Source organism: Tauraco erythrolophus, chromosome 7 (assembly GCF_009769465.1).
Source record: "Tauraco erythrolophus isolate bTauEry1 chromosome 7, bTauEry1.pri, whole genome shotgun sequence".
Classification (NCBI taxonomy): Eukaryota; Metazoa; Chordata; class Aves; order Musophagiformes; family Musophagidae; genus Tauraco; species Tauraco erythrolophus.
Window position 1 is genome coordinate 984,393 of NC_141471.1, and position 12,027 is coordinate 996,419.

The following is a 12,027-nucleotide window of genomic DNA, read 5'->3' on the forward strand; positions in this document are numbered from 1 at the left end:
TTTTTCTTCTTTTCTTTCCGTGTTTTTTTTTTTTTTTATCTTTCACACTGCAAGCTACCACCGCCGGAACAAGTGCTGACGAAGCCCTCCACGAAAAGCCCTGATGCAGAGTTTCAGCTCGGGCTATCTCTGATCTGAGCTCTCAGGGGAGTTTATATCTGTAATTGCAAAGAGCTCGAGTTATTATTATTATTATTAATTTTTTTTAACCAGTTATGCTTAGCCCACAGACCAGGAAACACCTCCCGCCACGGCACAGCCTTTGCAAAGAACAGGGTGTGGGTGGACTTTGGCCCTTCCGCCCAGTTCCGGCAGCGGGGAGGGGGAAAAAAAAAATAAAAACCCAGTTGGTTTGTAGCTCGGGGATCTGCGAGGCGAACGCTGCGGGAAAGCCACGGCTGGCTGGAGCCTGGTGGTGCCACCCCGAGAGAGGCTTTGAGCTTTGGAGTTGGGCTGCAGTTCTGCAGGGATGTGAAAAGTGTGGAAAAAAAAATCTAAGGGAGGGCTTGGAGAGGGAGGGCGGGGGGAAAAAACCCTAAAATAAATATCTTCAACTCTTCAACTTAACTAGAAATTAAGCTCCAGTGAGCTGCTGTTAATCAGCTGCTGGTGTTTCAACACTTAGTCATCCTTTAAAATTCCAGCTCCGTGCTGTGCCGCTTGCCGAGATGAATTTCTGGGAGGAGCTGGGGGAGGCAAGGGTTTGGAAACGCCGTCGCTTCCCCTTGCCGTGAGAAGAATGTCACGGGGCAGGTCAAACCTACTTTTTTTGTTGTTGTTGTTTTGTTTTTAATTTCCGCACAGAAAAAAAAAAAAATACAGCAGCAAGACTGCTCGGCGTTTGGGTTCGGGTTGGGCAGGACAGCCGAGGCGCTTCCGTACGTCCTGGAGCTTAAGGAAGAGTTCAAACAAAAAAATAATAAGAAGAATAAAAATAAGATTATAATCAAATACGGGAGACGTGTAGGCTGAGCTCAGTAAACGTGGTGTGTTTGGGGGATGTCGGCGTGGGCAGCTCAACCTGTTACTGCTGGTGGCTTGTCCTGGTGGACACTAGGATATGGGTCAGGCTCCATCACCACCCTTCGTCTCCAGGGACCTCTCTGTTGGGGAAGCGCTTGGCCCGCGGCAGGAGGAGGTGGGCTGGGGTGAGGCTGTAGCTTTTACTGGGTGCTGGAGAAGGGAGAACAGGAGTTGAGATGGCTGGATCCACCTGGCTGGTAACCACCAGGGTACTGGGTGAGGAGATTTAGGAGCTGGCAAGATCCTGGCTCCCTCCTAAGGATGCTCATCCGTTTTGGTGCCGATATGTAGCAGGATGTGCTGCAGAGTTCTTCTCCTCTCCAGATGCTGTGGACCTTCTCTCCAGTTGGAGCCGTGCCTGTCTCATGCTTTGGAGGAGATATCTGGGAGATGATCCGCTTTTGCAGGGAAGGCCCCACAGAGCTTCAGGTGGTCTGAAGCTTGGCTGCACTGTCCTGCCAGAGACTGTCGATGTGTTCAACGGGTGTCTGGTGATCCTGGCTCTGCCTTGGGCAGGCTGGGTGTCCCTCTGCCCGTCCGCCAGCAGCGGGGTGCAAGGGTGATGCAGCCAAAGGTGAAGCTCCGGTCTCTCCTACCCAACCCTTGGCTATGAGTTCCCAGCATCTTCCCATCAGTCCGCTCTTTTCCAGTAGTCATTGCTGAGAACGCAGCCCTGCTGTAACCAAACCACAGCGTTTTGGGTGTTGGTTTTGGGGTGCTCAGCCCTCCATCTGACCCGCCGGTGGGAGAGCTCTTGATGTGGTGCGGTGGGGCCAAGACTGTGCCTAACCCTGAACTTACCTGGAGCATCTTCTTCACAGACCTTGTGTTGGCTCTGTGGATCTGAACGTGGTTACTGAAGTGCAGAACTGCAGCAAAGTCGTTCTTGGTACTGCTTTGAGGCCGGCTAGGGAGATGTCGAGGTCCTGTGGTCATCTAGATGCTTCCAAGGTGCCTTCAGGGCCCATTTTTTGGCTTGAACCTCAAGAGTGGCAGATCTTTTCTGACCCACCACCAGCTGAAGAAGCTGGAGACACCCCGTTAGAGCGTGGACAAAGCGCTTGGAGGAGCAGGGTCGGCGTTTGCACGTTGGTTGGTTCTTGGTGCCACGTCACCAGCCTGGGTCCCGCGCTGCAGATTGAGTGTGGGTTTTGTCCCAGTTGTATTTACTGGTCTTGAAGTTGCTTGTTTCTGCCTGGAAAGGTCTCAGCTGCCTGGTGAAGCAGCGTGGGAGGCCAGACGGCCTCATGGCACCTGCCTGCATTTGAAGAGCTTCTCTTGCAGCTCTCCTCCTGCAACACCCGGGGATACGTCTCTCCCCATCTGTGCTCTCCCAGGAAGCACGTCCTGAGAAACCGGCTGCCTCAGCAAGTTTTGGGGGCTCGCGGTGTTAATAAAGGCGTTTGTTTTTTTGGCATTCCTCGAGTGCCTTTTGGGGAGGAGGACGTGCTCCGACACGCTCGGCTATTTGAGCAGGAGCAGCCCTCTCCCAGCAAAAAGAGATTGCTCCTGGGAGGGTGGGTGCTGATGGGTCTCTGCTTGTTGCTTGCTCTGTTTCTGCCTTGGGCAAGGAATCCAGGAACGACTTTGTCCTCTTGATCAAACAACAGCTCTGGATGTCTGTGTTGGAGACGTCTCTATCCTGCTGCAAGAGGGTGTGAGAAGAGCCTTGACTAGCGTGGTCTGGGACATGAAAGTCACTTCTTGGTTTCGAAGTCCGTCTCGATGTGTATCTTGGTTGGTGGAAAGGTAGCTGTGAGCAACGAGGCAGCCTGGAGATGTATGGACCTTGCTTTCGAGCCAGCTCAGCCTCCAGGAAAGCTGCAGCAGGAGATGGTGCACTCTGATGTCAAAGAGCAGATGACAGAGCTGGCTGCAAGGGGACAACCTGCGTAGGAAAGTGATGTGCCAAAAAAAAAAAAAAAGGAGGTTGTGAAATTAAGTCTGTGCCAGGCTGGATGTATAGTGAGTCTTGCTGTGTCCTTGGAGGGTGACGGTGCTGTAGCATTCCCTCAGCACCCGTGGGTGATCCCGCAGCACCCTGTATGTGCTAGGGCACTTTGCAGAGAGGTGCAGCAGGTTGGTGGTGGGTGGGGGTGACCAAGGGGAGCAAAGAGGGGACAAGAATTCGAGCCTGCAATCTCTGCCCGAATGCGCTTAATCTGGTTCTTTCCATGGGGTCTGCAGATGGTAGGAGTGAGAGTAAACTTCTCAGTTGGTTAAACTCACTACACGGTGAATTCTCCCTGGCAAAAAGCGTAGGGGACCTGTAGAAAACGCTTGAAGATGACTTCTGCTCTGTGGTTTGCAACTGGAAACAGAAAAGGGAAGAGGCACTTTGAGGAGAAGTGTTTGCTGCCACTGAAGAGCATCTGAGTGCTGCCCCACACCTTCACCGCACGGCCCCACAGGAACCCTGGTGTCCCTGCTCCTTCCAGGTTCTTCAGTAGCTTGGCTGGAGTGTGGACTCGTTCAAACTCCGGCTCCAAACCGCCTGGATTGCTGCAGAAGTCTCCTCCTGTGCTGTCCTTGGTTGCCTGGCTGCCTGCTCCCTGCTCCTTCAAACCTTCTTGCCATCACGGGGAATGTGATGGAGCAAAGGGGGGGTCCACCAAACCACCACTCCTTCAAGAACTCGAGACCTCCCTCGTATCTTCTGTAGCAGTAATTTCTTGACGTGTTTGAGTGTGGCTTCCCAGGACCACCTAGGAGTAAGTGAATTTTGGACATGCAGGAAAAGAAAATTCAGTTCTTGCCCTGGTTCCTCTTGAAAGGACAACGTGGAAATGGTTGCACAGGACGTTTGGTTTCAAGCAAATTGGAGTGGCTGGAAAATGGAAGGCTCTGAAAAGGGGGGCTCTGGAGCACCTCGGGAAGGTCAAAGGGCAGCAAATTCTCAAACCAGATGATGTTTCTCCAGGGCTTTGGAAAAGAAATTGCCTGAAATGGCTGAGATAGGCTTAAAACCACTCAGGACTTCCCTAAACTGCTTCCAGAGAATGCAAAGACTCTACCATGGCACTTCAAAAATAGTCGTCTGGGATCTGGGTGTTTGAAACCACTTTGTTTTGACGGTGCAGCTGGAGAAGCATCTTTGTGTTTTTTGGGTTTTTTTTCTGGCTTCATCAGGTGCCTAGAGCTGACGCTGAGGAGCTCAAGAGATGTTTAAGCAGAGCGACGTGAAGGGCTTGAGGGAGACCGAGAGGTGAAGAGCTGCAGAGGGCACCCACCTCCGATCCTGGGCTGTGCCAGGAGGGTCTGCAAACACCGCTGGACTCCTCCTGGAGTGTCTGCCCTGCTGGGGCTTCCCTCTTGCACCTCCAGAACCACGAAGAAGTTGGTATCGAGATGTCCAAGCCAGCTCGCTTCAGCCCTTAGCCTTGACCTCAGAGAGGTAAAAATAGGAAGGATTTGAGGCATTCCTTACTCAAAAAGGAACAAAAAAGCCAACCTGGACAGGCTTTTCGGAGATGCTGGGAGCATCCGTCGCATCCCAGTGTAATTACTGCAGCTGCTCAAATCACCCAAATCCTCGGCTGCTCCCAGGAGCTTCCAGCCTCCCATTATCATGTTGTTTGTGGGTTTCAGCCCAAGTAGTAACTCAGAAGATTCACCGTTTTCACAGGAAGTTTTACTACTAGACTTAGCTCTGTTGCTGTGAAGTACCAACAAATTCCTAAGTCCTTTGGATAATAGTCATCCCTGTAAGCAAACCAAAGACAAATCATGCCAAGCTGCAAATTCTCGTCCATGTGTTGGCACTGCTCAAGAAGTTCAGCAGCTTCTTCTAAATATATATATATTTTTAACCCTTGCCTGCCTTTGAGTCCTCGGAGTAGCACTGCCTTACTCCCCATCTCTCTGTCTTTGTAGACGTACTCGTGCACAGAAGAAGCAGGAGACGAGTCTTCTGCTGCTGCTGAGCGTGGCGCTGCCAGTGCGCGGTGAAATCCCAGAGCCCCTCGAGGAGGTGGCTACTGGGAGCGCTGGGCACCGGGAATTACCGGAGGCAGGTGCGAGAGCTGCTTTCGCCGTGCCAGTTAATTAGAGGGCTCAAGGCTCGTTTGTTTTCTCCCGGCGGTGCACGGGTTTAATAAGGATCTGAAAACGCCGGCGTCGGGCACAGGGGCATCTTCTGGGCACAGCCTCTTCGCCCCCACGTGTCAGCTGCTTCCCCTTCTGCCGGAGCCACACCGTCCGAAGCAGAACCTGCCCAGTTGAACCTTGTGGTTTTATCTTTTGTGATCTTGTGGATAAACCTCCAGCGAGCACAAGCAGTGCTGGGCTGCAAGGCTTTTGTTTGCAAGCTGAGATGGGGCTTCTCTGGGTGGGAAGAGTGTCGGGGAGCAGGTCTAAACTCCCATTCCTCTTCCTCGTGTGGTCCCCAAGTAGTGCCGAAGCCCTGCAGGAGCGTAACGAAGGGCTGGACCCTTCTAGATGCAGGAACCAGACCTCCGGGGCGTGTGTCCCTTGAAATGTGGGATCTGGGAGCTTCTGCTCAATCAGTGAGATCGAGCGCACCCTCAGCGGGTTTGCAGATGACACCAAGTTGTGTGGTGTTGGGGACACGCTGGAGGGAAGGGATGGCATCCAGAGGGACCTGGACAGGCTGGAGAGGTGAGCCTGTGAGAACCTCATGAAGTTCAACAAGGCCAAGTGCAAGGTCCTGCACGTGGGTCGGGGCAATCCTAAGCACAAGGACAGGCTGGGCGGAGAATGGATGGAGAGCAGCCCTGAGGAGAAGGACTTGGGGGTGTTGGGTGATGAGAAGCTCAACATGAGCCGGCACCGTACGCTGGCAGCCCAGAAAGCCAACCGTGTCCTGGGCTGCATCCAGAGCAGCGTGGGCAGCAGGGTGAGGGAGGGGATTCTGCCCCTCTGCTCTGCTCTCGGGAGACCCCCCTGCAGTGCTGCCTTCAGCTCTGGGGTCCCCAACACAAGAAGGACATGGAGCTGCTGGAGCGGGTCCAGAGGAGGCCACAGAGATGATGGGAGGGCTGGAGCACCTCTGCTCTGGAGACAGGCTGGGAGAGTTGGGGCTGTTCAGCCTGGAGAAGAGAAGGCTCCGGGGAGACCTTCCAGCACCTTCCAGTACTTAAAGGGCCTACAGGAAAGCTGGAGAGGGACTTTTTACAAGGGCGTGTAGTGACAGGACATGGGGCGATGGCTTTAAACTGAAACAGGGCAGATTTAGATTAGATACAGGAAAGAAATTTTTCACCCAGAGGGTGGTGAGGCACTGGCCCGGGTTTCCCAGAGAAGCTGTGGCTGCCCCATCCCTGGAAGTGTTCAAGGCCAGGTTGGATGGGGCTTTGGGCAACCTGGTGTAGTGGAGGGTGTCCCTGCCCATGGCAGGGGGGTTGGAACTGGGTGATCTTTGAGGTCCCTTCCAACCCAAACCATTCTGGGATCCTATGGTCTTCCTTCCTGATAAAAGTGCCCTCTCCTGTGCTTCCATTGGGGCTCTCTGCATCCTCCTCCTCCGCGGCACTGCCACCCTCATCACTGCTGAAGGCTTTGCCGACAGCCGGGGCAGGAGCAGCGCCGGGCAGCGAGTACCAAACTGATTAAACCCGTCGAGAGTGTTAAATGAGTTGGAATTTACTTCATTTGCCGTGCGGGCTCGCGTTCCGTTCTGTAGATCCAGCAGCCCGCGGAGCGGGCTGGAGGCCTGCGTCAGCGGCTGGAGGTGGGACGCGGTCCTGCGAGCTCTGTTTTCGGGGCTCTGGGTTTGGAAATGCCTCTGCTGGAAGTTTGCAGAGAAATCAGCCTGGGGGTGAAGGTGGTGGAAGTTATCTACTGGTTGTCCATTCCAGGCCTGAATTATTCGGGAGAGGCGTAAAAAGAAGAGCCTTGAAAAAGGGGGAGAATTAGCATCCAAATATCGGGGTGAGGGCTGACTGCTGACTCTTGAGCTCTCTTGGAGGATGGCGGAAGGGTGGGTGAACTTTTGGGTGTCGTTGGGACATCAGTGTCCCTGTCACTGGCAGCTCCACCACCCATTTGCTCAGAAACCTGAATTTACTCCTGTTATTTGCACCATGGGCTGACCTGCACCCCTGTTCGTAGCACTTCCAGAAGCACCTCTGGTGACCGTGCAACCACCTCGTACCCTAAATACTCCTTTTTTCCCCTCCTTATCCTTCCCATGTGCCCTCTTGGGATCTTTTTTTTCCCCCTGATTGTGGATCTTCCAACCCAAACCATTCTATGAGTCTCTGGTGTTTCCATCCTGGGTCTATCACTGGGTTGAGACCTAAAAAGGGAGGAGCTGGGCTGAACTTCAGAGCTTTGCCAGACAACTTGGGTCCATTACTACTTGCATCTCCTGCCTCACTGCTCTGTGCTCTTCTCCTTCCTCCCCAGGGAGCTCAAACTGCGAAACTACGAGCCCGAAGATGAGGAGCTGAAGAAGAGGAAGGTGCCACAAGCCAAGCCGGCTTCAGGTGGGTGCAAGCGGGAGCCTGGGAAGCGAAACGAAGGGAGCAGGAAAGCAGAAGTGTTGCCAGCGGTGGTGAGGACGAATAAAACAGTGTGGGACTCTGCAAAAGCAGATGGCTTATACCTTTTCCCAAAAATCAAAGGGCTTGGAAACCTCTGCGTTCCTGCTCGCTCCAAGCCGCGGTGGAAAAGCCACTGGGACGTGTTCTGGTGTGAAGGTGGTAGGTCCTAGGAGACGAGTGTCTGCAGCCCTGCAGGGTGCTGGCGTGTCTGAGCAGCCGTGGCGGGAGCTGGGTGAGGACGATGCTTGTGGCCTTCGTTGCTTCATCATCCTCTGTCGCCCGCGGGACTGCACGCCCCGCGTTGCACAAGCCGGGTGTGTGGCTGAGCACACCGAGTCCAGCCCCAAACCGAAGGGTTGATGCTCGGAGGAGCCGAGCTCTCGCTGGAGGATTCTCAAGGAGATTCAGGCTGGTTTTTTTGTTTTTTTTTTTTGTGTGTGTTTGAATTACCTTTAAACAAATATTAGTCATGAGTCCCGGGCGTTCCGTCTGCTGTTTCCTTGCACCGAACCCCCGCGCTGCTCCTTAGAGGGAGGCGAAGGGTAGAAGTTCCCTTGATCTTGGAATATTGAGTCCTCCTGGCATAGATCTCTTTCAAAATGCCCTAAATAAAAGGGCTGCCTTTGGGAGCATGGCAGAGATCTGGTAGGTAGGAATGCTGACGCTGCGCTTCCTTTATCCTTTTGTAAAAGTTTCAAACTTCCCCTGACTCTTCCCCGGCGCGTGCTTTGGAATCGGGAATGGCGATTTTGACCGTTTCCAGTAAAACCTGAGCGTTCTGCCAGCCCTTCCTTGGAGCCGTGGTGCCCGTCGGCTGCGGTTCCCCGTGTCTGGAGTAACCAGCCTGTGTCCTCGGGCACTTCGCACAGGGGCTGGGGATGGAGGAGGACGGAGGAGCTCAGACTCGAAGTGGATTCATGTTAAAAATCCTTTGGGCATATCCGTTTGCTGGAGCAGGATTCACCCGAGGCGAAGGTTGGGGAGGGCTGTTTTCCACCCATGCTTTGCCATTATCCCCAAGATCTGCAGACCTTTACGTAAGGTCTGGGCTGGAGCGTGATTCTTCTGAGGTGGCTCAGGCTGTGCCCTCGTAAATGAGTCACGGACAGTCAAATCCCAGTTTAAACACCTGTGGAGCAGCTGATCCCTGCGGGTCTTAGGAAAACAGGACTTGGACCCAGCAGACTTCTTGTTTGTGGTGGCAAATGGTTGTTGGGTTTGCAAGTGTTCAAGGCTAGGTTGGATGAGGCTTTGGGCAACCTGGTGTAGTGGAGGGTGTCCCTGCCCATGGCAGGGGGGTTGGAACTGGATGATCTTGGAGGTCCCTTCCAGCCCAAACCATTCTATGAGTCTATGATTTTTAGGAGTCTCCGAAAGCGTTTGGGTGGTGGAGGGATGCTTGTACCCGTGTGTACTCACTCGTGTGTACCGTGTGTGGGGCAAAGACCTTCAAACTGGCTTTATAAAAGCTGCTGGGAACCAAGCCCAGAGCTCTGATGCTTTTCCTGTGCCTTGTCCCCTTGGTGTCCTGCCGCTGCGTCGATGCTGATCCTGTTCCCCCATCTAGTGGAAGACAAGGTGAAGGACCAGCTGGAGGCCGCCAAGCCGGAGCCCATCATCGAGGAGGTGGTACGTATATTCAGAACGGCGCTGTGCTGGGGTGCGTCCGTCTCCGTCTGTGTCCAGGCTTGAACCTTGCCTGCAGCTCTCACTGGGTGTCTCCTCTTCCTCCCTAGGATTTGGCAAACCTGGCCCCCAGGAAGCCAGACTGGTGAGTGCCTGCAGAGCCCCGCTCCTGGGAAAGGGGTGTCTGTGTCAGCGGTGGGTTACCATTGCCTCGAGATTGTCCTGGCTGGGTTAAAAGCAGCGTGGGCAGCAGGGCGAGGGAGGGGATTCTGCCCCTCTGCTCTGCTCTCGGGAGACCCCCCTGCAGTGCTGCCTTCAGCTCTGGGGTCCCCAACATCAGAAGGACATGGAGCTGCTGGAGCGGCTCCAGAGGAGGCCACAGAGATGATGGGAGGGCTGGAGCACCTCTGCTCTGGAGACAGGCTGAGAGAGTTGGGGCTGTTCAGCCTGGAGAAGAGAAGGCTCCAGGAGGACCTTCCAGCACCTTCCAGTACCTAAAGGGGCTACAAGAAAGCTGGAGGGGGGCTTTGGACACGGGCGTGTAGTGACAGGACACGGGGCAATGGCTTTGAACTGGAAGAGGGGAGATTTTGATGAGATCTCAGGGAGAAATTCTTCCCTCTGAGGGTGGTGAGGCACTGGCACAGGTTGCCCAGAGAAGCTGTGGCTGCCCCATCCCTGGCAGTGTTCAAGGCCAGGTTGGATGGGGCTTTGAGCACCCTGGTGTAGTGGAGGGTGTCCCTGGCCATGGCAGGGAGGTTGGAACTGGATGATTTTGGAGATCCCTCCCAACCCAACCGTTCTGTGATTCAACGATTCTGTAGAAGTGCTAGAAATGGGAAACCCAGCCCTGGTGTTGAGGGTGGCACAAGGCATGGGGCCATCCTCCCTCTTCCTGCTTGTAGCAAGACTCCGCTGATCCCTTTGGGGTGGTTGTCACCATGGTGGCCTCAGTGGCAAAGGGATGCTCTGGGCATTGAGTTGGTTTGCCCATGAGCTGCCTTGGTGGCAGACACGCAGTCTGCTCCATGGTGCTTGCAAGAGAGAGAAAGAGTTTCTCTTCCACTGGAGAAGTTGTAACGTGGCCCCTGCATTCACGTCTGCCTGGGGCAAGGGTTTGTTCTGACATTGTCACTCTCCTTCCCAGGGATCTGAAGCGAGATGTAGCCAAGAAACTGGAGAAGCTGGAGAAGAGGACGCAGAGAGCCATCGCTGAACTTATACGTGCGTAACGGTGCCGCGGGGATGTCGTATGGGGTCACCAGTTGTTCCAGAGAGATTACATGATCCTCACTGGGAGCTCGGTGCTGTGCTGTTGGGCCAGGGAGGGACTGGTGGAGCTTGATGCCCTTCCCAAAAGCGTCTGTGAAGCTGTCGGTCCCAGGCACCTTCCCCGAGGCTGCACGCACACTCGGGGAAGGGAAGGATGGTTTGTGGGTTCGGGGGCTGCAGCTGAGGTCCTCTGCCATGTGCGTTCCCCAGTTTCTCTGAGCTGCTGCTGCTTCTCACTTGCAGGAGAGCGGTTGAAAGGGCAGGAGGAGGAGCTGGCGTCCGCTGTCGGGTCAGCAAAGCAGGAGGGAAGTGACTCCGACTGAGGAGGTCCATCCAGCAGCCTCGGGCCTGGGCTCTGCAGATCTGCCTTTGCCACCACCGCCGATCCTGTTGCTCTCAGGCGGAGGCACCTCGCTGGGACACGCTGCTCACCGACGCTTTGCCAGGAGCCCGTGAATCCCAGGGGGAGATCCAAGGAGCCTGGCTGTCTTCTCGGACTACGGCTGGCTGTTGAGGCGCGCTTCACAGACAGCTTTTTGGGACCGTGGGGGGCTGATGGGAACAGGACAGGCACCCACGTTAGCTTGAACCTGGGCTGGCAGGACTCGGAACGAGGAAGATGTGGGCAAAAGGGCTGATGCCACAGAAGATAAATTCAGACTAACGGTCCTCTCGCTTGCTGAGTCAGCAAGAAGATGCCCACCCAGCCTACGGCAGCCCTTGGAGAGGCGTGACCGTTTCCCAGGGACCTGCTGCTCCTGTTCCTCGCAGAGATGTCTCTCTCGGAGCGCTCCTTCGTGCAGAAGAGCTGGTGTAACTGCCACGCGGGGAACAATGGGGTCTCTCACTCCGGAGAGGTGGCTGTGAGTATTTGGGAACATCCGTGGTCAGACCCAGCACGCGCAGAGGTGACTCCGTTGGAAGAAGCTGAGGGGCTGAGGACCTGTTGTGGGTGCTCCGGGTCCAGCTGAGGTTAACGTGAGGTTTGTTCTGTTCCCTGAAATTTCCCGACCCTCCAGGCTGTGCGGCGCGAACCGCTCCTCTTCCTCTATAAACCGTATGGTTTGTAATGGACAGAGCTCGTTAACAAATCCTTTCGTAATAAAATGGTCCCGCAGTGGAAACAGTTGTCCCTTGTTCAGCAGAGGGTTGGGTGGAGGTGGCTCACGTCTTCTCCCCTATGTCTGCGGGGACTTCAGACCGCTGTTTGCTGGTCCACGTCTGCTTGGCTTCCCTGGGACAGGGAGCAACGGGCTTGAGTTCATGAAAATTTGGGCTGGCCGAGCTGTAGCTGCAGCAGGTCAAGCATGACTCCTGGGCAGGACCTGTGCCATGGACAGGGCAACCTTGGGGTGACACCAACCCCATGTCACTGGAAGAATTGAGGGGGCGGGATCCTGCAGAGCTGACCCTGGATCTTCCATGGGAACAGTTGCTCTGACTCTTGGAGATCTTGCAGGATGGGTGCCTTGACCAGACCTCCTTGCACGGGTTGCTGAATCCTCTCTGTGTTTGATTCAAAAGTGGTTTTGTCCCGAGGTGAAACATCTGGTGCGTGCGGCTTTGACAGCGGCATTTCCAGAAGAGTTCACCTGTGACAAAA

At 54.8% G+C, this 12,027-nt stretch overlaps 1 protein-coding gene across 1 annotated transcript in view; it reads left to right on the top strand.

Moving 5' to 3' along the window:
- Positions 1 to 11,489, top strand: part of CCDC12 (coiled-coil domain containing 12) — a 42,569-nt gene extending 31,080 nt beyond the window's left edge. The window contains exons 3-7 of the mRNA XM_086614828.1: positions 7,390 to 7,469; positions 9,094 to 9,155; positions 9,263 to 9,297; positions 10,300 to 10,376; positions 10,668 to 11,489. Of these exons, the coding sequence (XP_086470954.1) occupies positions 7,390 to 7,469; positions 9,094 to 9,155; positions 9,263 to 9,297; positions 10,300 to 10,376; positions 10,668 to 10,747 (334 nt within the window). The 3' untranslated portion in view covers positions 10,748 to 11,489. The remainder of the gene's footprint in view (positions 1 to 7,389; positions 7,470 to 9,093; positions 9,156 to 9,262; positions 9,298 to 10,299; positions 10,377 to 10,667) is intronic.
- Positions 11,490 to 12,027: the final 538 nt, after the last annotated feature.